The following is a 27,790-nucleotide window of genomic DNA, read 5'->3' as shown; positions in this document are numbered from 1 at the left end:
CAGCTACGATATTTTGTGCTGCACGCCAACCTCCTGCCTAATTTATGAACGGTCAGCATCGCTGACCGTTCCGCCGCCTGAAGCTATCGACTTCGACAGCTGCAGACGGCGATGCCCATTGCCTACAGCAGGGACAGCGCTGTCAGTGCTGCTGGCTCTGAGCTGCGCTGGGGATCTCGCGTGAGTAGCGAGATCCCGCGCATGCGCAGTCCAGCCGGCCGGGGAGAAGCAGACCGCGCGTCAGTGTTAACTGACGCGCTGTCAGCTGGAGGGGACATCCCCGGAGGGGGGAGTTAGCGCTCCCCCGCTTCGGCGGCAAGATCTTAGTAGATCTGGTCGGTATCCCCTCCTGCTTCGCCTCGCTACTGAGGCTAAGCAGGGAGTGTTATAGCGGTGCTCATAGCGCCGCTATAATAAATCTACCCCACAGTGCCTGGTAATTTATCACTGGCCAATCAGCTCCTATTTAAACCCAGCTTAACAGTCAGAAGCTGATGGCCGGTGATAAAGTACCAGGCACTTTATCACTTCTCCCTTATCACTGCTTCATAAATCTACCCCTCAATTTGATTTAAGCATTTGGACTCAAGCATGGATAGCCTTTAAACCTAGACTGTATTGGCAGAGTTTGGGAAACTATCATAAATCATCCCCCCCCCCCCCCCCCCCGTTAAATGAACAATGAGTAGGCAAAGGAGGACAAATCTAAAGACTGTTACATACAGTAGAATAGTTTTATTTTGCAGATAGCAACAATCTACTGCAGTTTAGAAAATGAAACCAAACCTCTTAAAGGAGAAATACATCTCCATGTTAACAAATGTATCCACCATTAGATCTATCTGCATTGTATAGTACAGCTAGCACACTTAAAAATGCTTCTACTCAACACATTGGATATATACAGTATGCAATGCATGAACTATTTCTAGGCAACTCTCTATATAAAACAATGGTCAATTTGTATGAACTATACTACCAATTTGGATAGTATACCCATCTAATTAGGTTACACTAACGGATACTTTCATAAACTGAATTTCATTAGATTATGTTCAAAACACGTTATAGGGGAAGAATAGGTTAGAATAAAAAAATAAAAAAATCTTACTTCTCATTCTGGACCTTTAGAGAGTCATTCAGCTTTTTCATGGTTTCAGCCTGCTTATTTAGCAAGTTGTAGGACCCTTGTAGCTCCTTGTACTGCTTTTCACAGACTTCGTATCTACAAATTAAACACATGGTTACTGGCAAAATATTTAACTTCTTGTGTATTATAGTTAAAAATATCTATATGCTCCACTTCCAGAGGGCCACAAATGTAAACTTTACATGAAGGAATATTCCCAATCTTTACCAGTGACTGTGATTTCAGTGAAGAATGCAATTTTAGGAGGTTGGATGCACTACATTTTTGACAATCAGTGAATGAGAATATATTTGGTACTCCTTTATTTATATGAAATAAAAATGCAGATATCTAATATTGTAACCCTTTGCTAAGGGAAAAACTGTTCAAAGGCTCGTAAAAAGGAGGAGGATGTATCTGCATAAATCTAACCTCAATACACCCAGTGCAGAGTAACTATGCTAGTGTCCATTTGTGTTAAAACAGGAGACTGCTGAAAAATTTGATACAACACAGTTTGTGTGCGATTAATACCTCCGTTACACCAGCCATAATAACTCAAGTTTTTGCACGGGAGCGTGCAAAAACCCGGGATTTCAACATGAACATTGAACATTTAATTCGCAAACCAATATAAAATAATGTTCCGCAAAAAAAGGCGATTAAACAAATTTTTCCAATGAATGATTATAGACAAGTGAATGCTTACTTCATTAGGTGGTCAGCGTAGGAGACCTTTAACGTTTCATGTTCATCGGCAACTACCTGCAGCTTCTTGCTGTGCTGGAATAACCGCTCAATGTCACTCTTCGCTCGATCTGACTCCAGCTGCTGAGATGTAAGAAGTATGCTCAGCTCCTCGTTCTTTCTCTCTGCCTCCTTTAACATTGTAGCAAGCTTTCGTGCCTGCAATATTAAATCATGAATTTGTCATCTCAGTTCTAGGTATTCAATTCCAAAGTTTATAACAAAAAAGCAAATATTTCATTTTCAGACATTCTTTATTTAAAAACACACTTTTTACATGTAATTAATAAGGTGGAAATTAATCTATCAAGGTCATTTATTTTTTATACTCCTATTACAAAGTTGTTTGAAAATGTTAAAATAATTTGCACACAGAAAACTAGCTTTGGCAATATAAATGTGTACAGTAATTACACTGCCTCAGTGTCATATCTACTGGCAAATAACAAGTGCCAGTTTGCCCTATTAGCACTGCTGCATAATGCAAAGCGGAAACGCCCCTGTGTCTCTCTCACCTCTGCCTCAGCTTGTGCCCTCTGACAGCGGTACTGTGCAATCAGTCTGTCTGCTTGAGCAAGGGCCAAAGCCTTGGCTTCCAATAGATCCTGCAGCCGGCTTTCTTTGGACTGGAAAAAGAAAACCGTATAGTAGAATGATTACACTGCACGGACATACTTCTCAAGAGGAAAGTGAGAAAAGGTCAGTACTCACAGCAAAAGCAGATAATTTTTGTTCATAAACATCCATGATATCTGAAATTCTCACATCATGAACTTGGTCTTTGAACTACAAAAAAATAAAAAATAAATCAACTAATAGGAGAAAAGCTCAAAACATATAATGCATTTAAAACAAAGCCAATGGGTTGGGTAAGGGTTCAGGGGCCCAAATCATCTGGTGACTTCACAGTTCTGCATACATTTTAAAAACAAGCTAGAATTATTTTTCACCACATAGGGTACTGGACATTGGTTTTGGCACAAGATACTGTAGGTACAGTATTTGCATATATTGCTCACTCTAGAACATGTCCTGCTAGCGGGTTATTTAATCAGGGCTGAAGCTAGAAGATGTAGTGAGACATATGCAGCTGGCTCTATGTACAGATGTAGCTATGCTGCTCATTGTTGTGCCAATCGCCTTGTGCGACATACAAGCCGATTCTCGCGATCCCATCACCACGGTCATGCAGCCAATTCACCCCGGGGCTCATAGAAATGTATTGAGCAGCAATGGCGCGTTATAGCAATTCCATGCTGCAGGTGCAACATTGGCACGCCAAATTGGCATGAGTGGCGGGTCCACAGCAAGATGAGCGCGGCTATATTTGCAGTAGAGTAGACATACCGCAAGGCTTACGCTGAGGTTACAGTAGAAAGATTCAGGTACAGTCGGTAGCGAATACAAGGTCTTTAGGGTTAGTCAGAACAAATGGATAAAACTACAGCTTCAAAATTAGAAAATGTGAAATCTATGTAATAATTCTCCAAAGCATGTCCTGAGACAGTGGGTGACATAAAGGCTGGGGACAGGCCACAGCAAATGTTGACTTGTCATCACCAGTACTACTTTGGGCCAGCCCATTCACCCTACATCCAAGGTCCCATTTTTTAGAAGCAAGTGAAGCAAGGCAGCTGAGCTGTGCATTTATTTTAGTACATTCTGCATCTATCATGGGGCAAACTTGGGGCCAGATGCACGAAGCTTTAAAAGTGATAAAATGGAGAGTAATAAACAACCAGCTAATCAGCTCCTACCTCCTATTAAATTTTATTTATAAAAAAAACCCAAAGTGTGGTACTTGTGTATTATCATGGTGCCCATCGCATCGCATACCATAAGGCATACGATGGTATGCGATGCGATATTGCGCGATGTTGTACAATTTTAAAATTGTATGACATTGTATATGGCATACAATGCCATACATTGCGATGGGATTAAAAATTATATAAAGCACCCTAATGGGTGCTTACAATGTTAAATGCACCCTAATGGGTGCTTACAATGTTAAATGCACCCCACGTCACACCCCACTATAAACGTGAACCCGAAGCGTGGCGAGCGCAGCGAGCCCGCGAGGGGCGGCGGTACGCGTCCTACGACCTTTTCATACCCCCACTATCCACGTCGGCGTGGAGTTGATTCTATAAAGTGTGGCGAGCCCCCGAGCCCGAAGCGTAGCGAGCCCCGCATATCTTCACAGGAATACGCGTCCGCTCGCCATGCTTCGGGCTCGGTGGCTCGCCACACTATATAAAATCAACTCCAGCCCGACGTGGATAGTGGGGGTATGAAAAGGTCGTAGGACACGTACCGCTTCACTCGCCACGCTTCGGGTTCACGTTTATAGTGGGGGGTGCATTTTACATTGTAAGAACCCATTAGGGTGCTTAAAACCACCCATTAGGGTGCTTGTACAATTTTTACTCGAATAGTGGTGTAAAATCGCGTCGCATCGCATGCCATCGGGTGTATGGCATGCGATGTGATGTGATGAAAACATTGCGCGACCAACATCTTGGGCGCTGTGATAATACACATGTACCAAAAGGTGCTACAAGTGGTTTGCAGCACCATACATATGGAACACATTAGAACATTGCAGGGTACAGAGAACTAAACATTACAGTAACTGAAAAACAGTAAAGAATAATTAGCAGCAAAATACACAGTACACAACACAGCTGAGATGTAGGGAAGCAAACATTTGCAGAAATGCATAAAGGAATCAATAGCCAGTTTATATTGATATTCTGAATAAAGGAAGTGCGGCACGAAGATACGCCTCAATAATTCACATCCTAATGACACTTCATGTTTTCAGAAGCAAAAAAACATACAGCTGTGTCTCCATACATCTAGTCGATGCTGAAGGCTTGCACAAGACCAGTCAATTTACTCATGCCAGGCAGCTCCCACTGTGTAGCATATTGAGACAAGACACATCTGGATCTTAGAACTTGTTCTTTCTAAGTAATAGTTTGAATGTGACTTTGTTAATTTACCTCTAGCCCAGATTGTAGCTTTTGTATGAGATCCTGGATATTTGAGGAAGATACATTTGCCTGTTGCATTTTGGAGGTCTGTGGTGATTTGCAGTTGTTTCTAATAACTTGCATTCCAAATCTCTTTGCTGGATGCTCATTTTCTTGCTGTGTGTATGCATTATGAGCAGCAATACTCTCACCAAGCCTAAAACGCAAAAGCATAATCTGGTTCAGAAAAAAGAAAAATACAACCAACAATATGTGGCATGCATAAAGTGCAAATCTGAGGGACTCTTACAGACTCAACCTTAAACACAATTTTTTTTAAATTGATTTTAAAGAAGTGCCTCATATTCGTTGTACTTTCACTCCAAATACAAATTTCAGATTTTTGTGCTCCATGAGAAAACCCTTTGAGATTTTCTAGCTGCAAAAGGGCAGTTTGTTAGTACAGCTATTACACACTGAGCACTAAGGAGCATGCTTTTAAACAAAGGGATTATAATTTATGGTGAATATGTAAAATAAATTCCTGCCCTATAGGTTACTCACACAAGTGCTGGGAAGTCTGGTAATGGGGCAGCTTCAAACAGTATTCGGAGACCAGCTTGAACTCGCTCTCTATTATCAGACGTAATTGCAAAAGACAGTGGTGTGATCAACCGTTGGTCCTAAAGAAAAAAAAAAAAAAAAAAAAAAACTTTAAATGTGCTGGGGCTATTACAAACACCAATGCAAATCAGCAGAATGTGACATTTAAATGAAAAACATGAAGAATGTTCGGGGTTTACACCACTGTGAATCTGACCATGATGCAAGCCAGTACTAATATAGAACAGTCATAAGAGAATAATGAACCTTAAGATAAATTCTCCTTGATTACACCAAAATTAACAAACCAGTACTTCCTACTGAGAACAGACCACAAGTGTGAAAAATCTAAGAAGTGGTTATACAAAATAGCACACAAAATAAAAATAAGCATGAGGGGTGGATCCAGGGACTCCTGAAAGGCAGTTAATAGGAAATACATAGTCATCTAAAGACATCAAGGGAAGGTCTGAGGAGCATGTAGAGTCTAAAGCAGGGGTGGACAATTCTTTTGGCCGGATGTCACTTAACAATTCAAGTAAATATTTGCAGGCCGCACACAAAAGTCATATTAAGCCACACAGTATGAGCTCAAATTCTTTATATAGAAAAACAGGCTGTCTTACTTGTTTTGTAGGTAGCAGCCAGCCCAGAGCACAGACACAAGAGGAGTGCAGAGACTATCTCGCTAAGCAGCCTCCATCCACATGGCACATGCTGCCCGAGATCCTGTCTCCTGCAGCCCTGCACAGCCACTGAGCCTCCGGCATCTACCTAGCACACTATGGGACATCTGAGCCGTCGCTCGGCTGCCCTGCTGTGCGGCAACGATGAGAAAATCCCGGCTGGCTGTCCCCGTGTGCAGTTCAAAACATGTCCTCAGCGGCACCGCGGGCCAGTCAAGATCGGGTTGCGGGCCATAGTTTGCCCACTCCTAGTCTAAAGCTATGTTGGGAGCGGAGGGGCACGTAAATGGCATGTGGTATGTCAAAATTATATATTATGCTGGTACCAAACCTTTTTTTTAAATCATGGTGCCCTTGATATCATGTGAATTCTGCCACTCATTCTCTGGAGTCAGACAATCATGTGTTCTTCACACAAAGGAATTTAAAGGACACTAGGCTTTTTCAAACAGAACAGCAGAGACCGACTAATAGCTCTAATCTGCAGCTATTACAGGCTTGGCTAATAGGATACACCCAAATTGTGCGGTAATAGGAGAGACAGAGAGATAGATATAGATATATATTATGCAAATGTCAATGTATAAGTTCAGTCCAAAGGACATGCACTGAATTTAGAGGGAGGAAAATTCGAGGGAAAAATTACTTCTCAGTAAGGGTAGTGGATAAGTGGAATAGCCTCCCATCAGATTTGGTAGAGACAAATACAGTAGAGCAATTTAAACATGTTTGGGATAGGCATATTGATATCTTTACAAAGAAATAAGTATCAAATATGGTTTGAGGTAACATGTTTAAAAGGAGGAGCAGACTAGATGGGCCAAGAGGTTCTTATCTGCTGCCAAATTATATGTTTAATATGGGGATTGCACTGTTTTGGAAAATAAACACAAAATTTAGTAAAATGAAAAAAAATAAAAAAAATAAAAAGGGATAATTTCCAAACTATACCTGCAAAATCTTATAGAAAGCAGCTTCCATATTTGTTACCAACTGCTTTAGTCTGCTCATGAGATCCAAAGTCTTCAAAATCACATCTGCAGAAACATTGCTTTGTGCAAAATAATAAATTAAAATTAAATTTGTGTCTGTTGACTGCATCCATTCTAGAACAATGAAAAACGTTGCAATTATATCTAGACTAAAACTAATAGGTATAATTTATCGAAGCTTAAATATATTTGTTTCTCTATTATAAAATCATGGGGTGTCAGGATTTGGGCTCATTTAACAGTCTGAGCATCTGTACCAATGTTACACACACACACTGCTTACAAATATTTAAATCAGGCATGTCCAAAGTACGGCCCAGAGGCCAATTGCGGCCCGTGATGTCATTTTAAGTGGCCCGCAAGCTCCAGCCGGAAGGAGGCGGAGCATTAAAAGCAGGACTCACAGCGCGGGACTGTAGAGGTTGGGCCTACAGTGAGCGCATATAACCTTGTGTGCAGCGGTGAGTGGGTGTCGGCATCTTCATGTAAGTATGTGATCACAGTATGCCGAGAGGAAGGCGCAGCATGCAGAGCAGACTCAGCAGAGGAAGGCGACGGCGGGAGCAGGGAGCACAGGCATCTGCCGCCTCTTCTTGTGGTGCCTGCTTAGCCTCTCCATCCTGTGGCTTACAGAAGGGGCCATACAGAGAAGGAGGGTCAGGCAGGGGGAATATACTGTAAAGAAACAGGCTGGGGGAATATACTGTGAAGAAACAGGCTGGGGGAATATACTGTGAAGGAACAGGCTGGGGGAAATACACTGAATGGGGGCAGAGGGGGGGACATACAGAGAAAAGGGGTCAGGCAGGGGGAATATACTGCGAAGGAACAGGCTCACCAAATCTGGCCCTCTTTGCAAAAACTTTGGACACCCCTGATTTAAATGATGCAGATAGATCACTTCCTTTTATTAGACAACTGCTAAACCTCTTCTCAATGTCTTAGGTTAGGAACCACATGGTGCACACAAGGGTTAACCAAAAAAAAAAAGTCTACTTTATAAGCACATTAGCAATCAGTATCAATAATAAATATAAACACTGGAATAAAACCATAGACAAGGAATGACAAGTACAGGAGAAATTATAGAGCAAATCACAGAGCCCACATGCAGTGGGGAGTTGAATTATGGGTGAGCCAACAGTGTCAGAGTTGCTGAAGAGGCAAAGTAGACAAAAAGGTGCACATGTGGTGTGGACAGTGCAGGGGAAGGAACAGGAGGGAATATACCATGTAACTATGGTTTCATGGATTCTGCAACTCATTTGAGGATAACTTACAACAGTTCTGAATCCACCATTTTGGTGCCAAAGCCAGACTCGACTCCACTGAATGTGAACTGATAATCCACAAGAGCAACACATCTGTTGACAGCAAGCTTCCGAGCAACGCGTGACTTTAATGAGTCATCACCACAAAGCGGTAAGCATAAGTTAAGGAGAATGCCAATACCTGAACAGCACATAGTAAAGCAGACAAATAATCATTTAATTTTCTTACTAAAAGTAACACCTTAAATCTGACACACTTGGAATGGTCTTCTGTTAAAGTAGTTTACAATCTATTTTAATTCTAAAAATGTAACAAGTCTGTAAATTTTAATATTCTATGCAAATCAAGATTATTGTGTTTACCTAATTAGTCTGTATTAAAATAGAAATTTATTCTAGAAAGTTTGCATATTTCTTTTTACAAAAAGGGACAGTAAAATAAAGGACTATACTTAAAATCTTTTTGAAAAGTTACTTTGGCTTACACAGTGGATTCATAAGTGCACGGTCTTACCCATTCACTAGGAACAAATATAGACAATATGTAGCAATCTACTTTGTAGTGATCCCATGACCGGACCGCCCACCAGGAGATTGCAATAAACATAGTTGCAGAGGCTTCTACAACCAAATAAAGCAAACCAGTAGGTTTACAGCTTTCTAGTTCCGTCGACATTTCAAAAAACAAACAAACCTGCATTAGTGTGTATCTGTGTCTAATGTGGGATACACACCAGGACAATATGGCACAAAACGAGCCAATTTAGATACAATCTCGACCGAATGTATGTAAAAATCGGCCGTGTTTTGGGCCGTTTCGCTGCCCTTCTGATGCGATCCCAATCAGATGCGCGGCCCCGTGGGTCGTTAGGTCTTTTCTGAGATCCTGCCTGCTGCAGGTAGGATCTCAGAAACGACCATTGTAGTGGGTGCGGGTCGCGATCGGATTGCGTTCACATCAGGGGCTTTTTCTGTGCCAGTCGGCGGCTCTGGCAGCTCGTGAGCGGGTCGTACGTTCCTCTGACGACCCGCTCACGAGCAGGATCGTCCTGGTGTGTACTGAGCTTAAGTAGGCACTTATGAAGTGAACTCATTGGCCATCAAAAATTGGTGCACTGGTAGATTATGAAATATTTCTGTGACGCAAAATATCTTATACACCGTGCATGACAGACATGATGCAGTAATGCTTACAAGGCTCCAAATAACTTGCATTACTTTGTCAAACTTATCATGTAGAAGTGTGTATTTATTTGCTTCTATGCATCCCCACAGTTTCTTCTGTAGCTTATCTTATGAACACATGTAACCCAGTACACATTATTGTAAAAAGGTATTACAAACAGAAAACATATCCAGGGATTCTTTCAAACTGAATCAGATTAAAGGATATTGATCAATACATCTATTGCTTTTCCTATTCTTTCACATTTCTTCTTTGTTAATACTTCATCCAAAGACTGATCAGGAACAAGAAGTTGCTCAAGAATAACTGGCATCAGAAGGTCAATGAAGCGTTCTGCTGACTGGCTGGCACCTGTGTCAATGGCATCCTAAACAATACAGAAATCAGAATGGGACGATCAGCACTTGAAGGGGAAACTGGGATATGTGAAGTTTTGAATACTTTATTCAGAACATGTGTCTGGTCACTTTGTGCATTTTTAAAGAATACCAGGGGCCAAATGTAATAGGGTGAGAGATTCAGGAAGTGAGAGATTCAGGAAGTGAGAGATTCAGGAAGTGAGAGATTCAGGAAGTGAGTGATTCAGGGAGAGTTTTCCCATGTTTAAAGCAGCAATCAATTACATGGCAAAATCAACCTGGTTTTGCAGTGTAATTGATTGCTGCTTTTTAAAAAAGGGGGAAACTCCCCAAAATCTCTCACTTCCTGAAACGCTCACCTTATTACATTTGGCCCCTGTTGTATTTTAGGGTTGATGGAGTATTAGTACAATGCTTCACCATTGACTTTTTTGTACCTAGAAGTAGTGGTCCATTCTGAATAGCTGACATGTATTGCTTTAACAATTAGTTATAAGTCTAGATCTAAAAAAAATATATAAAAAAAAATATTTTTTTATAGAATTAGTTCGTCCCCTATTCGTCACATCAGAGGTGTGAGGCACTCGCCAAAACACCACCAATCCATATAGTGTTGTAAATAAATTGGAGTTTTATTCCTTTATATAGTCACAAATGGGTTAATCATCCATCAAGATAAATCCAAATCAAGGGATCAACCTCTTCCTAGGAGAAATCCAACATCTGACTTAAACAGCATAAACGGTTGTTTATGCTGTATTAAGTCAGATGTTGGATCAATTATTGAAACTTTACGAGAATCATCAAATTAAGAGAAAGAGAGAAAGAAAGAAAGAAAGAAAGAAAGAAAGAAAGAGAGAGAGAGAGAGAGAGAGAGAGAGAGAGAGAGAGAGAGAGAGAGAGAGAGAGAGAGAGAGAGAGAGAGAGAGAGAGAGAGAGACGGTTGTTGATGCTGTATTAAGTCAGATGTTGGATCAATTATTAAAACTTTACGAGAATCAAAGAGAGAGAGAGAGAGAGAGAGAGAGAGAGAGAGAGAGAGAGAGAGAGAGAGAGAGAGAGAGAGAGAGACGGTTGTTTATGCTGTATTAAGTCAGATGTTGGATCAATTATTGAAACTTTACGAGAATCAAAGAGAGAGAGAGAGAGAGAGAGAGAGAGAGAGAGAGAGAGAGAGAGAGAGAGAGAGAGAGAGAGAGAGAGAGAGAGAGAGAGAGAGAGAGAGAGAGAGACTTTTTTGTACTGATGTTCTGAATAAATACTATTAATTTTCAAAATTGTGTACCATTTCTGTTGAGAATCTAAGAGCGCACTTCTATATCGTTTCTTTTCATTCCTAGCTCTTGTGCCTTAACAGCAAGGCACTATAGAAGTGCTGCCACCTCCTTAGCGCGGAAGAAGGCCACAAACCCCCCCTTTTCGATATATATCTATAGAGAGATAGAGAGCTAGATATATAAAACACGAAACGCAGTAACATACAGCAAATACTTCTTTGAAGAGCTCCAATGCCAGTACTGCACAATTCTGAGGGGCTTCTAGAACATGACTTGACCAATGAACAAGTGCCACAACTGGTTCCGGAGACTTTGTGCGTGGCCCCACTCTGCCATTCCCCGTTCCAGAAATACCAGATTGCTCCAATATTGTTTGGCGTAGTATGTGCCGTAAACTGGGAACAAAACAGAAAGCCAGCAACAGTTCTAACACCTGGAAAATACAGGAATGGAAGTCAGTTAAGATAGTTGCGGATTGCTAAATGCAGTAAACAGGGCATGCACAGTACATACAATGGAAATATACTGTAAAAGGTACATTTATAAGTGGATTAGTACTTGTAGGGATGAAATTCTGCTTTTACCTCTATACTTTTCTACCAGATATAACAAGTTGTGACATCTTCATTCACAGCATCTGCTCCAAGAACACGTGTTAAATCTCTGAAGTCAGGAGTCACAGGCATTTAAGAATTTTGTTTTCAAATAAACAGTAAATATGGTAAGTAGTCACCTTGGCACGGCACAACAGCCTTATCATAAAAGGAATGAAGACTTTAATAAAAAGCTAATATACATATACAGAAGTGTCCTCTTACTTCACACTGCAACTTGCAAATTTCAGAAAACATGTACGACATAGTAAGTCATAAATGTTTTCATGCATGCTGCAAAGGTGTAAAAGGACATATCCGTATCTCATTTCAAAGTCGCACTTTTATAAATGTACCTTTATGTATAAACCCTATTTCGGTTTAATAAATGCTTTTAAAGTATAAATGAGTTGCCAGTTTACAGGAAAAAAATGAAATAAAAAAAAATACACACACACATATACATACATACATACATACCATACACACACAGTATACAGTACCTTCAAAGCAGAGTCAGGATCCTTGCCATGTAGGAGACCTAGCACTTGAATAAGACATGAATTAAAATGCTCATATCTGATTGAGAGAGGAAAAAAAAGTAGGATAAAATCAGTTTAGTTTGTAAAGCCACAATGGGTAAGAAAATGACATTTTAAAAAGCATATATTTTATTTATTTAAAAAAAAAAAAAAAAAAAGGGATTAAGGGAGGTATTCAATCACTGTCGTGCTCTCGCAGCTATCTCCCGACGGGGGAGATGGCTGCGGGGCCCTATTCAATGCGGTCTTCCCCGACAGCATTGAACAGGGTTTCACCGCAGAACGAGCCCGACATCACAAGCTGTCGGGCTCGTTCTGCCGAGAAAAGCCGGAAATAGGCGAGCTCCTGGCCCGGAGCTCGTCTATTTCCGTCATCAACTCGCGGCCACGCCCCCTTCTCGCCGCTCGGGACATTAAATCCCGACTGCCGAGTTCCGGGCGAGCTGACCGAGAACGGGACAGGGGCACGGCTGTCGAGCTTGCTCGACAGATATTCCCCTAACATTGAATACCCCCCTAAATGCATAGTTCTTTAAAATTTACAATATCATGATATTTATATAAAAATATCATTGTAAATAAGATATTGTATTATTGACATGATTTCTCAGTCAGACTTAAGAATGATACATACAGACTAGGTAGAATATGGCCCTTTTGTCAGCATTGCTTTTATTTTGCTCTCACCTATTAAGCATTGTACTACACTTTATGAAATCATTGTAATTTCTTATAGGGACGGATTACAACTGAAAATGTAGTAGAGCAGTGATGGCTAACGTTGACACTCCAGCTGTTGTTGAACTACACATCTCAGCATGTCCTGCATCAGTGTTACTATTTGGCCATACTTCAGCTGTTGTTGAACTACACATCCCAGCATGCCCTGCACCAGTTTGAGTGTCAAGGTTAGCCATCACTGTTGTAGAGTATGTCTCACAAATGCTCAAATTGTTCCCAAAAGTATCTATATAAAGTAAAAGAACATGTTCTTAGGCAGTGGTAGCCAACTTAAGTCCTCAAGAGCTACCACCAGTTTCCAGGTCTCCTCACAGAATCACAAGTGAAGTATTTAGCTCCACCTGTGGATCTTTTAAAATGTACCAGTGAGTAATGAGTGCAGCCCTGCTGAGCGGGCTGGAAAATGAGAACTGTTGGTAGCTCTCGAGGACTGGAGATGGCTACCCCTGTTGTAAGGTGTATGCCAGCGGTTTCCAAATGGTTTCAGTTAGAAAAACCTTTAGGGTGTCCATAATTTTCAAGGCACCCCATGCCCAAAAAATTACCAAGCAGTCCCAATTTCAAAGTGGCTGGGTCACCAACAAAACAGACATTGCACCCCGGTGACATCGTTGCACATCCCAAAGAGCTGCGGCAAAGTTTGGGAACCACCGGTGTTTGCTATTTTTACCGTCCAATGATTGTTACATATTACCAGCTCACTTTGCATGATTCCTGTTCATTGATATTATCATAACCAATATTAGGAATATAAATTCATATAGGCACTTCTCTGCAGACATGAGTGTACATTTTCGACCAAGATTAGTGGGCGTGATTAAAACTATTATACTAATTATATATGATCACCTATACATAGGATTGAGGTCATTTTTTAGATCATGTAGATAGCAAGATGTTGGGTGGCCCCCATACATCAGTGCTGCCGCTTTTTGGCTCACCCCCCTCACCTCAGCCTCCATCACCCTGTTGCCTCACCCCCTCTCACAGGGTCATCTCAGCCCCCCCCCCCCCCCCCCCCGTCTCCCTCCTTTTCACTTCTCTCTGGGCCTTATTCTGATCGGTGCGGCCGGATCCGAATATGCAGCCAGGACCGTGCGTGCGAAACCCCGCCTTCCATACGGATCGCCAACTCCGTCCGTACGCGGTAAGAAGCTGGCCAAACGGACCGCACGTGTATTTTTCATGGAATACGCCTCCTCCATCTCAGGGAACCTCCCCCATCATTCGATGGTCGCAGACCATCGAATGCAGGACCGAGTGCTCCACCATCTCCCGCAACCTCAGACCACACGGACATTTCTCCGTGCAAAAGCAGGATCTGGGCGGGCAGCTGACATCCGGCGATGTCATAAGTCCGCCCCCTACACGTGCGTCACGACTGCATTACCATACGTACGCCCAGCGTTTGCATGGGAACGCCCATGAAACGCGGGGCGTATGCATATGGTAATGAGCCCAAATAGCCCTTCACGCCCCTCTCCACCCCTTGTTCGGAGTGTTCACATTTCATGCGGGATTTGGCCGTACGCCCCGCTCGCACATGCGCAGAGACGCCACTGCACATGCGCAGACACAAAACATCGGCGGACCGACCGCACGCGGCCATTACCGCACCAACCAGAATAAGGGCCTCTGTCACATGTCTCTTTCTCCTCTCACTCTCTTTTCCCTATACATGGTGCTCTCTATCATTCAGGGAGTTATTCAATCCTGGGTCATAACTGTCAGACTGGCGCGACAGTCTTGACCTGGTCCCATTCTCAGTCCACTCGACTGCATCTCAGCAGGCGGGATTTATTGTCCCACCTGCCCAGTAAGGGGTGTGGCCACGAGAAACGGCCGTAGATCATCGAGATTCATCCGCAAGCTCAACAATCCCTGGCCGTTCTTGGCAGAAGAAGCCCGACTGCTTTTAAGTCGGGCTCGTTTTGCAGAGATGCCTATTCAATGCGGTCAGGAAAAACTGCATTGAATAGGTACCTGCCACTATTTTTCCCCATCGGAAATAGTGGCAGGGAATGGAGTACCCCCGCTCAGTCCCTAACCCCTCTCTCTCCCCGACCCTCTCACTCCCGTATTTCTTTCTGTCCCTCCCTGACATTTTCTTACTCCTGCTCACACCCCTCTCTCTTTCATTCTTATTTTTCCATGCAGATCCCAGCAGGGGTGCTTGGAGAACCACAATTAAGGGCCGCTGGTTCCTATAGTTGGGTGTGTTATGGTTGGCCGACTGTCGGCATTCGGATGATCAGTATACCAACATTGGAATTACAACTGTTGGTACTCAGACAGGGGGCCCAGCACAATGAAGCCCCTTGCAGGTACTTCCTACAGTGCAAATCTCTTTCTGTAATCCAACATGGTGTTATTGTCTCAGCTGTAACCAGAAGAATAAACATGCATAAGAACTTAGCAATATTTAAAAATCTATTTATAAAAGTAATTACAACCAACTTAAGGTATATGGTTGGGTTCTAATTCTGAATCTGTCCAGAGTATGGTTGTATTAAAACAAACAAACTAAAAATGAAACCACAAAATGTTACCCATTAATTTTATTTTGAGACCAGTAATAAACATATTCTTTAAACAAACAGGAACATTAGCCCTACCTCGTAAGATAGTCAGCAATTTTTGGATTCTTTAATAGATCCATAAGGAGGTCAACAGAATATTTTCTTGTTAATGTCCCATCACCATTTACAAGAATGTTAAAGATTAACTGAAACGTCTGATGGATATTCCTGGAATGAAAAAGCTTTGACAAAAACAGTTTAGCAATAAATAAATGTGATCCAATAAGGAACACAAACTTAAGACCGTATTGGAAGAATGGTATTACTGCATTTGCATATATAATAGTACAAAAAAAGGAGAGAAGGATTCCCAATTAGGGGCACTCATTCAACTGATATCTAGTGTATTATTTCTGTTGACAGTATCCACCGACAAATTCAAATATACCTTTTATTTGTATTAATTAAAATGGCTGCAAGCCAGCGAAATATAGACAAACATATATACAGGTACGTGCAAGATTATAAGAATAAAGTGATTAAAATATTGCACAGTGTTTGGGTTGTCTATTTTGTCCTCCGTAAAGATCAGTGTAAATAACCACTGTAAATATTTGTCCCAGTATTTTTATCTGTTGTAGATGAAATTGCTAAATAGTTGAAACAATGTTTCTGGGTAATTTTATAGAGACACTGCAATACAATGTAGACACAAATTGCCTTTCTTGTAATGGTTGGAGAGATTTACTGTTAGTAGCACTAATTATATACTTTGCTGTGTATACACCATACAATTATGTATTGGTCACATCTAACGTGGAGACAATCATTATGAATTTGCTTGTTGCAATCGGCAGATAGGTGCACACTGATGGCCATAGTTAGATATATTTTTGCAATTATCTTGTTGAAGTGGTGTTTAGTGTTTAAGTATTTATTTTGACATGCATATCTGTCATTATAATTTCGTATACGTAAGTCGCACTATTTTGGTCCGGTTTACACACTACCCAATTTATGGGCTCCACGTGCAGTGGGAGCAGTCTCAGTGAGAGTCGCTTCTATCAAAATGACAGTGTTTTGCGGCTATTGAATATCAGGACAGAATGATACAACACACTATACATTTTACTGGGGTAATCCCATTATAACACAGTGCAATTTAAATGGTTTTAAAAATAAGAGAAAGGACAGCATCACTCCATAGACCGTGGAGTGAGCTGCATGCCAATGCGCATTTCGCGTTCGCTTTTTCAATGGCAAAAAAATTATATATATATATATATATATATATATATATATATATATATATATATATATATATATATATATATATATATATATATATATATATATATATATATATATATATAAAATTTTGCCATTGAAAAAGCGAACGCGAAATGCGCATTGGCATGCAGCTCACTCCACGATCTATGGAGTGATGCTGTCCTTTCTCTCAGCTATTTGGATACACTAGAGTGAACATCCGGTCACCCTGCCTTATTTTTTGGCGATTGAACCCTGATGTTAACACCTGTTAAAAAGTGGGATAACCAAAGTATTAAAGGGATATACCCTGGGCCATTTTTAACAAGAGCTCTGTTATCTGGCAAAATTGCAACTGCATTTGTGTCAATCAAGTCATCGAACGCCCCTGATGAAGTCACGTAGTTGACGAAACGCGTTTGACCTGCTACTGTATGAATTGATTTCATCAAATGACCGTGTAAACTGTGTATCTTTTATAAGCCTTACTGTAGGCTTTTTTTATTAAATATTTGTATTTTTATAAACAATGGAAAAGTTGTGTATTTTCACCTTAAGAGCACTCTGTTTTTGATATATATAGATATATCTATCTATCTATACACACACACACACACACACACACATATATACATATACACACACACACACACAGAGTTTGCATGGGGTGATCCGGCTCTCCCTGTGCTCAGTGTATCTGCACCGGGTGGCCGCTCCAATAATCATACAGACAGCAGGGGGGGAGAAAACAGCACTCCAGGCGACATGAATAAATAAATCTCTCAGGCCATCCTATAAGGACAACAATTCATTGCTTTTTACTAAGCAATTTCGTCAGGTCATGGCATCAAAACTTGCCATGACCTGACGAAATTGCTTAGTAAAAAGCAATGAATTGTTGTCCTTATAGGATGGCCTGAGAGATTTATTTATTCACGTCGCCTGGAAGAGAGAGAGAGAGAGAGAGAGAGAGAGAGAGAGAGAGAGAGAGAGAGAGAGAGAGAGAGAGAGAGAGAGAGAGAGAGAGAGAGAGAGAGAGAGAGAGAGAGAGAGAGAGAGAGAGAGAGAGAGAGAGACTAAACTCGGGTTTCCCATTATGCATAGGATTATTGATATAGTGATTTGTTATAGACAACAATGGGCCGTATTCAATGCGGCCGGCGAGGGTGTTAAACAGCTGGGATTGCTGAAAACAAGCGATCCTCGCAGTTTAACCCCTGTGCCGGCTGCTCACCCTGTTCTACATTCGGGGGGGGGAATCCTCTCTGTCAGAGGATGGCAACTATTCCCCCCAAAAAGCGAGGCTCCCGTCTAATGCAGGGAGCCCGCTGCATTTAGCCACGAGCCTCGCTGTTTTAGCGGGCGCACGCGCCATTCCCCCGTTGCCTGGCGAGGGGGAAACGGGGTGTGTTTTATCCTGCAGTCTTCAAATGTATGTTCTGAAACAGTCAGGGGTTAATGCAGTGGTTCCCAAACTGTGTGCTTAGGCACTCTGGGATGCCTCCGGACACTTGCAGGGGTGCTTCGGGTTGGTGGTCCAGGGCCAATTCAAATTAATAGCTAATATAACAGCAGAACCAGTGCTGGTGGCTGCCATTCATAACATATGTGAACAAACAGAAGCAAATCCTGCCCCTCACTACATAACATACCCTAAGGATGACATATTATACACAACATTTGTTTGTAAATTTGCAATAAGAAATGTTTGTCCTAGGGTTACGATGAAAAATGTTGATCTAGGGCGCTGTGATGCAAAAAAGTTTGGGAACCCCTGGGTTAATGTACTAAAGTGCAGGTTTACAAAAGTAGAGGTGCAACCAGACTATCATTTATCTGGTCATTTCAAATACAATGTTAGGCAACATGTGGCACTAACATTCCACAATGCCCTGCCAAAGGTTTAACTTGCCAGAACAGAAAGCTGTGGCAGGGCATAATGAAAAGGATGGCTAGAATTTTTTCCTAAGGCAGGGTTGCCGACTTTTTCTGTCTCCTCTCCGGGAGAAGCCAGCTGCAGTTCGGGGGGCGGGGCTTGAGCGTTACATCATTAAGCCCCGCCCCCAGGATGAGGAAAACCCCAATTCACGGATCTCTGTGGAGGGGGCGGGGCTAAAATGCCGCGATTTTAGCTCCACCCCCTCCTGAGACCCGCGGATTGACGCATTTCAATCCAAAGGTATGGGGGAATACGCCGCAATCGGGGGGTGGCATGGGGGTCCCCCAGAACGGTTGCCCACCTTTCCCGGGGGGCCGGAAGGAGGACCCGATTTTCTGGATCCTCCCGGTAATTTTGGGAGGGTCGGCAACCCTGTCCTAAAGGCAACATTTCTACTTCTGTAATAAATGTTTACCTGTCAGAACCGCTGTGAATACCCCATGTTTAGCGAGACCAGATTAGGATCCTTTGCAATGAATGCATATTTCCAAATCTTAACACAGGTTTGTAAAGAGGTTATTTTGGAATATTTCTGTACAGTGTTGCAGTTGGAAAACAAAATTGATCAATTTTAAGAAGCTTAAACCACTTATGAGAGCAAGAGCAAACAGAAGATATGGAGAGGTACTTGACCTTGCCATGACAGCTGCCTGTAGTCAGCACACACTTAGCAGCATTCACTTCACAGCAATAACTGAAGGTCAAACAAGAAATTACAGACTCTTCTGCTATCATCAGCACCTAGTCCTATCATATTTTGAGTGACACTCTACAGAGTCAAATAGCTGCTGTCTGTAATGAAACCCACATTTAACTGTAAAAGTATTCAGTAAAGGGATAATACCACAAGGACATTAGTATTTACCCATGGTTAAATGTGCTTTATATTCTCTAATTGCCTAAAGTACACAATGAACAATGGTAAAATGTTATTTTATTAGCAGTTCCCACTACTGTGTTCTAAAACTGTTCTAAACTGCACATTTGTTTTTACCCATTACCTGGTGAATGACAACTAAGTGATATGTTACATTTGGTGTTTCCAGTACGAGACATGGTTTTTGTTATTGTGTCAGATTATATGGTTTCTTTAGATTTTTATTTTAGATTACAAATATTCTATAACTTTGTACTCACTCTATAATATTAAAAAGTGATTTGACATAAGACAGAAATATAAAGATTGTATCAGTAGAATAGAGTGTACAGAAAAAAAAAAATTAGTAAACACCTATACATTTAGATTAGTACGGGAACTCTATAGTTCACATTAGTCTAATTTAGACGATCTAAATATGTATCTGCCTGCTAAGGACACGTGTATTAGTATTACTATTGCTTGGACATGAACAAAACAATTTGCTAATGTTTAATATGCTTGCTTTTTGTGTTATACGAAACATTTAAAAAAAGACAGATATATACACAACTCCTCTCTGTGCCATCTGGTTGTGGGTCATTATCAGTAATTTTGCAATAGGCTGTAAGCCAAGTTCCCAAAAATAGCAGTGCAGCTGAAGTGAGCCCACTAAACACACACACACACACACACACACACACACACACATACACACACACACACACACACACTGAGCCTCATGATAAAAAAAACAAAAACCAAAAAAAAAAAACACAAAAAGGGGGGGGGGGGGCAGCTTGGGGGTTAAAGTATACATTGGAACAGATCAAATCTCACCTTTTCACCAACTTCTTCATTTAATGTTAGACTTGCCAATACTGAGAGGGCAAATACCACCACAGTCAAGCTGCTATGCGCCAAGAAACTAATTAATGTGCGGTAAAATCCTTTAACATTGTTCTGTAGAAGACCCCAGAAAAAAAATTCAGTTGCATATTACCAATTCAACTCTGCTCATTAAATAACATAGAAGAGTGGTACCCCACCCCATACACAACTTTCTTCTTTATGTAAAACCACATAACGTTTCAAGACAATGGGGCAGATGTATTAAGCCTTAACAAGAGATAAATGCAAGGGTGATAGAGAGATAAACGACCAGCCAATCAGCTCCTTACGGACTTTTTTCAACCACAGGCTATGTTAGGAGGTGATTGGATGAACGTTTATCTCTCCTTATCACCCTTGCATTTATCTCTAGTTAAGACTTAATACATCTGCCCCAATATGCCTTATCAGGACAGACATTCAGTGATACAGTGAAAAATTATATACATACACTTTTGCTGCAGTCTCACAAAACAACCCCCCTTGGCACACCAGGTGTGAGAAACTTTTAGTGTTGCAAATCTTTTGCAACAAGAATGCATCTTTGTCACAATGCAGAGCACTCTCCTCGTGTGCTTTTCTTAGAATGTATATATTTCTGCCACCCTAATACTTGCTTTATAGTGTTCATTCTAGCACCCGACATCTTTGAAAACCCATGCAGTTCCTCTTTCCTGCCTGGAGTGTCGCTGTCTGCTGTGGTGTGTCTAGCACAGGTCTGGTTTGCATATCATTGTTGATTTACAGACCACACTGTGCTAGAAGCACTACAGCAGACAGCGACACCCCAGGCAGGGAAGAGGAACTGCATGGGTTTTCAAAAATGGCGAGTGCTAGAATGAACATTACTTTAGATTACTGTACTTGGCGTAAATTGCATTATACAGTAATTCGTTATTTGATTGTTTCTGATCATTTATGTATTAGGCACTGCGGAACCCTTGTGGCGCCATATAAATAAATAATAATAATAATAATGCAATGCATGATTAGTTTGATATACAACACTTGTATATATCTGTGTGTGACTGAGGTACTGTATCTACATGTTTTTTTCCCCCAATACAGGTTCTGTTTCATATACAGACTCCGGTCACACACACACACAATATACAAGTGTCATACCACATTAATCACCACAGTCCCCTTTTGCATCCCAGTGACATTGCAACGGAGACACATTTTTTGCAAAAAAAAAAAAAAAAAACATTCAAATCAACATTAACAGATAGCACGGAACTTTGCATCTTACTTACGCCAGGCATTGAACAGTGCATGGCGTATTAAGGCTGGATGTAGGACAAATGTACTTGTATCCAATAGGAGGCAGGCCATATTGCATGATTTTATTTACTGCTCTTTCCCGAAACATTCCTGCCCATTTAGTAAACACACACAAATTACGGTACTTGTTTCCTAGCACGGCCACAATCGCGGGCATCGTGTACCTTTAAGTTAAGGTACACGATGCCCGCGATGGACCCGATTTCCTTTGAAATCAGGTCCATTTTTCCGGCAAAGGAAAAATCGGGGGCATCGCGTCGGTTGCGAGCATTAACATGGCCCCCGACGCGATGCCCCCGATTTTGCCATAGGCTTCAATGTTAAAATATTTTTAACATTGAAAATCGGGAGCATCGGGTCGGTCTTGTGCCATTATAATGGCACAAGATGAGATGGACTTGATTAAGTCCATTTTACATAGGGAACAATGTGAAATGGGCCAATATGACCCATTTCACATTGTATATGGCCCCATCATGGGTTACGCAAGCCCATTGTGAGCGTCACCCCACGATTGACGGCAACCCGAAGCGTGGCGAGCGCAGCGGTGCTCGTCCTCCGACCTTTTCATACCCCTACTATCCACGTCGGCATGGAGTTGAGAATATAAAGTGTGGCGAGCGCAGTGAACCACCGAGCCCGAAGCGTGGCGAGCCCCGCGTATACCTGTGAAGTTATATGCGTGCGCTCGCCACACTTTATATTCTCAACTCCACGCCGACGTGGATAGTAGGGGTAAGAAAAGGTCGGAGGACACGCACCGCTGCCGCTCGCCACGCTTCGGGTTGCCGTCAATCGTGGGGTGGCGTTCAGGGGTTAAAATTGGGGGTCTGGGGAATACTTTACATTGAATCCAATGTAAAATAGGGTCCCAGGGACCCTATTCACATTTGATTCTATGTAAAAATCGGGTCGATCGCATCGCATGTGATTTGGTCGCATGCGATGCGACCGACGCGATTTTTCCGACACGATCACCCCGATGCAAATCGGTGTGGCCGTGCTAGGAAACAAGTACCCAAATTACAGTAGTGTTCCTGCTAGGCTGTTTTAGGCGATTTTTAAAGGGCAAAATGTGCCACGCTAAAAGAGCCTGCTGCCTGTCCCCACCAGTGAGACCGGGGAAGCCCAGCGCTGCCATAGATGGCGATGCCCAGCACTTCCCCGGCACTGTAGAGCCTTCGGAGGGGCATACAGTGACGGCGGCGGCCGGGCCCACCCATTTTCGTGGCGGCCGGGCCGCCACTTTTCATGACGTTGGTCCACCCCCCTTATGCTGCCCCTGTGCAGAGGCGCCCTGCACGCCCTGGTTCCTAGAAGGAACACTATTGCAGTAAATACCACATTAAATAAAACCCAATCAATTCCATTTTGCATGATTTCTATGAAGGAGAAATGCAGCGAGGGTTCAGCGATGTTATTGGATGCTACCTTGCTTTTCAAACAAAGTAGTCATTTGGTACAATTATATATATTTCTAGTCAACTAGCAGGAAATACATACATATGACATTGAACTAAACTCAAATATCAAGGGTCTCTATGCTTGTAATCCTAACAGGCAGTCATCAACTAATGCATGTTGAAATAATTATTATTAAATTATGTACATTCATAAGTGTCCCAATAGCAGCACTAGTTTTAATCTGAATTTTAATAAACCATAACACAGGGGAAATAAGTAAATTCAACATTTCAGTAGATATGCAAAGCTATAGTTTTATTAATGCAATAAAACATAGCCACTAGCAATTACATAACATTGACGCAAAAAAAATAAAATAATAAAAAGCATTAAATTACGTCTTCACATGAGAGCTATACAGCAATCCACCTGGTAAAGGCAAGTAGAGGGAAATATTAAAACATTCTCACCAAGGACTTTATGTGCGTTTGGACTGAAAGATTGTGCCGGCACAGATTGGCTAATAGGCCAAGACATGGCATGGTTAGGTCATCTTCAGAAGACTGACTAGAAGGAACAATATGAAAAGGTTACATTCAAAAGGTTTCTCATTCTCTAGGCCAGGGATGGGGAACCTTCGGCCCTTCAGCTGTTGAACTAGAAATCCCAGCATGCCCTGCAATAGTTTTTGAGTGGCCAAAAAGCAAAAGCGGTAGCAGGGTATGCTGGGATGTGTAGTTCAACAACAGCTGGAGGGCCGAAGGTTCCCCGTCCATGTTCTAGGCAAATAGCATTAATAGTAGAAACAAAAGCCAAGTGCAATTAACAGATTACTTTGTAATACAGGGGACATTACCAAAATGTACAGAAAACCTCAGAGGAATAAAAAGGAGAAAAGGAACTGAGGAATATTGCAATAAAAATGGAGCGTAACAAAGTGCAAAAGCAAAAATAAAAGGGATTTTTGTAAGAACTTACCGTTCGAATCCCTTTCTCTGATATGGTCCTGGTGACACAGCTCAACACTGGGGATGTAGGAGGGTCCGAAGGAGCCAGGCACCTATCCTAAAGCTTTTAGAGGGTAGGCTCCTCCCCTACTGCATCTCGGACTCTTCAGTTCAATCTTTCAAAGCCACTGGAATACATTAACTCAGTACAAACGCCTGCACATATTATATGCACATTTTATAACAATAACTGTTAACTTTAACCATTTTAACATGAACATCATGAAACTTCTGGCATACTTACTGAGCGTAAGGGAAGGATCGCTGTGTCACCAGGACCATATCAGAGAAAGGGATTCGAACGGTAAGTTCTTACAAAAATCCCTTTTTCTCTTTCAATGGTCCTGGTGACACAGCTCAACACTGGGACGTTCCAGAGCCGGTCCTTTGGGTGGGTACGCTCAGGTCTGCAGCTCTCAGCACTGCTCGCCCTAATGATGCGTCCTCCGACGCGAACTCATGGAATCTATAGAATTTGGCAAAGGTATGAACAGATGACCAAGTGGCAGCAATGCAAACCTGCTCAGCTGTTGCCCCATGTCGAACCGCCCAAGAGGTGGCAACTGACCTGGTGTTATGCGCATTTATTCTGGCCGGTACAGGCCTTCCCACTTTGGTGTATGCAAAAGCTATCACAGATCGCAACCACCTAGCAATAGTCTGCTTAGATGCAGGCCAACCAATTTTGTGTATGTCATACAACACCAACAAGGTGTCAGTCTTTCTGACACTCTTAACTCTGTCCACATAAATGCGTAAAGCACGCACAACATCCAAACTCCTCAACTTGTCCCTTTTCTTAGAACCCTCTGGGGGTTGAAACACAGGTAGAATTATCTCCTGATTTAGATGGAAGGCAGAGACTACCTTCGGCAAAAACTGAGGCACTGTCCGAAGAACTGCCCTGTCATCATGAAAAATTAAGAAAGGAGATTTGCATGACAAAGCTCCTAACTCTGACACCCTCTTAGCTGATGCCACTGCCAACAAGAACACCAGCTTCCATGTGAGAAACTTAAGGTCCGCCGACCTCAAAGGTTCAAAGGGTGCCTTCTGAAGGCATTCCAAGACCAGTGACAAATCCCAAGGCGCTACTGGTTGTTTGTATGGAGGTTTCAACCTAGATACCCCCTATAAAATGGCTATCCTTTTCTGGAAATAGATGGACAAGGCCGAGATCTGCACCTTCAATGACTGAAGACTTAGGCCCGATGAGAAACCATCTTGTAAAAATTCCATCATTTTAGATAACTTAAAAAGAGATGTGTGTGACTTCCGTCTCTCGCACCATCGAATGTAAGTTTTCCAGACTCTATAATAATTTGCAGAGGATACAGATTTCCTGGCTTTAATCATAGTGTGAACCACTGCGTCAGAAAAACCTTTACTTTTCAAAATGGCGGTCTCAATAGCCAGGCCGTCAAAATTAATCGAGCTGAATCCAGGAGAATGAATGGGCCTTGTCTTAGAAGGTCTGGCCTCAGAGGTAGACGCCACGAGTCCACAGACAACCTCTGAAGCCTCGAGTACCAGGACCTCCTTGGGCAATCTGGGGGCCACTAAGATCACCGGAACCGCCTGCGCCTGTATTTTCTTTACAAGTCTCGCCAGCATTGGTACTGGTGGAAAGGCATAAAGGAGATTCCCCTCCCAGGGGATAGTCATGGCATCCACCGCCTCCGCTAGTGGATCCCTTGTTCTGGCATAGAACCTGGGCACTTGGTGGTTGAACCTGGATGCCATCAGGTCCACAACCGGAGTTCCCCACTTCAAGGTGATCTGTTGAAACACCTGAGGGTTTAAGCTCCATTCCCCTTCCTTGAGCTCTTCCCTGCTCAGGAAGTCGGCCTCTATATTCTCCACTCCTGGTATGAATATAGCTGATACAGCTGGAACATTCTGTTCCGCCCACAGGAAGATTCTGGACACCTCCCACATGGCCAATTTGCTGCGTGTACCTCCCTGGTGATTCAGGTACGCCACAGCTGTGGCATTGTCGGTCTGAATCCTTAAAGGGAGGTTCTGTAACCTGTCTCCAGCCAAGGAAATCACTTTCCAGACAGCCCTCAGCTCCAAGATGTTGATCGGTAGAGCCGACTCCTCTGTAGTACACAAGCCCTGCAGCCTGAGGTCCAAGACTACTGCCCCCCAGCCCCTGAGGCTGGCGTCGGTAGTAACTACTAGCCAGTTCCAGGTCTGCAATGACCGACCCCATTGAAGAGAGTCCACTTCTGTCCACCATTTCAAGGAGTCTCGAGTGTCCGAAGACAGCAATCAGCTCAGACTTCATGGTCTGTGTGTTTCCTGACCAAGCCGTCAAGATGTTCCATTGGAACACCCGAGAGTGGAACCTGGCAAATTGCAGCGTCTCGAATGACGCCACCATTTTCCCCAGCAGCTTGAGGCACCTCCATACTGAAATGCTCCGAGCGCTGAGAATCTCCTGGACTAAGGCGACCAGATCCCTGGCCTTTGCCTCCGGGAGAAATACCCGATGGAGATGGGTATCCAGAATAACTCCCAAGAATTGGAGCCTCTGTGATGGTACCAACTGAGATTTTTGCAAGTTTAAAATCCAGCCGTGAGCGTGCAAAAAACTGATGGCTTCTGCCAAATTACTCTGAAGCATGGCTGCTGACTCTGCTTTGAACAGCAGGTCGTCCAAATAAGGTATCACTGTGATTCCCCTGAGCCTCAGCACAGCCGCCATCACTGACATTATTTTTGTGAATACCCTTGGCGCGGTGGCCAGACCAAAGGGCAACGCCTGGAACTGTAAATGCAGGTCTCCTATTGCAAACCTCAACAAGGCCTGATGTTCTGGGTGTATAGGAACATGCAGATATGCGTCCTGGACATCCATGGACGCCAAAAATTCCCCCTGGTCTAGGCTCAGGAGCACTGACCGCAGAGACTCCATTTTGAAATGGTCTACCCATAAATGGACATTTAGAGACTTCAAATTTAGTATTGGTCTGAAAGACCCGTCTGGTTTGGGCACCAGAAACAGAGTGGAATAAAAGCCTTTCTTCCACTCTGCCCTGGGAACCAGAGTAACCACCCCCTTCTCTAACAGGGAGTGAGCTGCTCTCACAAGAGCTGTACGAAGCCGAGCTTCCTTTGGCAAAGATGTGGGGATAAATCTTTTCGGAGGCAGACCTCTGAAAGGAATTTTGTAGCCCTGGGCTATAATGTCTAACACCCAGGCATCCTGGTCTAGAGAAGCCCATGCGTCCCTGAAATGTGAGAGACGCCCCCCCCACCTTTATCACTGCCGGGCCAATCCCCTGACAGTCATGCGGAGGGTTTGTCCTCTCCTTTGGAGACAGGCTTCTTGTGAAAGGAGCCAAACTTGGACTTCGGGGCCTTGCCCCTAGACGACTGAAACTTTCCCCTAAAGGACTGTCCTCGAAAGGACGCACCACCTCTAGGGGAGGGCCGAAAGGACGGCCTAAAGCCAGAAAATCTGGATGTCTGCTTAGCTGCGGGGGCCGGCAGAAATGTACTTTTGCCGCCC

The 27,790-nt window shown here is 42.8% G+C and overlaps 1 protein-coding gene across 1 annotated transcript in view; it reads right to left on the bottom strand.

The window, feature by feature from the left end:
• Window positions 1–27,790, bottom strand: part of CIP2A (cellular inhibitor of PP2A) — a 48,290-nt gene that overhangs the window by 7,247 nt on the left and 13,253 nt on the right. Inside the window, exons 5-18 of the mRNA XM_083174197.1 lie at window positions 23,737–23,833; window positions 20,528–20,650; window positions 15,720–15,865; window positions 12,325–12,400; window positions 11,434–11,661; window positions 9,800–9,959; window positions 8,416–8,557; window positions 7,095–7,194; window positions 5,419–5,537; window positions 4,885–5,071; window positions 2,588–2,662; window positions 2,392–2,502; window positions 1,839–2,035; window positions 1,112–1,225 (exon numbers count right to left, since the gene is read on the bottom strand). Coding sequence (XP_083030323.1) covers window positions 1,112–1,225; window positions 1,839–2,035; window positions 2,392–2,502; window positions 2,588–2,662; window positions 4,885–5,071; window positions 5,419–5,537; window positions 7,095–7,194; window positions 8,416–8,557; window positions 9,800–9,959; window positions 11,434–11,661; window positions 12,325–12,400; window positions 15,720–15,865; window positions 20,528–20,650; window positions 23,737–23,833 — 1,875 coding nt within the window. The remainder of the gene's footprint in view (window positions 1–1,111; window positions 1,226–1,838; window positions 2,036–2,391; window positions 2,503–2,587; window positions 2,663–4,884; window positions 5,072–5,418; window positions 5,538–7,094; window positions 7,195–8,415; window positions 8,558–9,799; window positions 9,960–11,433; window positions 11,662–12,324; window positions 12,401–15,719; window positions 15,866–20,527; window positions 20,651–23,736; window positions 23,834–27,790) is intronic.

This window comes from Crinia signifera, chromosome 2, assembly GCF_055691185.1.
Source record: "Crinia signifera chromosome 2, ASM5569118v1, whole genome shotgun sequence".
NCBI lineage: Eukaryota > Metazoa > Chordata > Amphibia > Anura > Myobatrachidae > Crinia > Crinia signifera.
The sequence above is the reverse complement of the archived record's forward strand: the minus strand, read 5'-3'. Positions and strand labels throughout refer to the sequence as shown.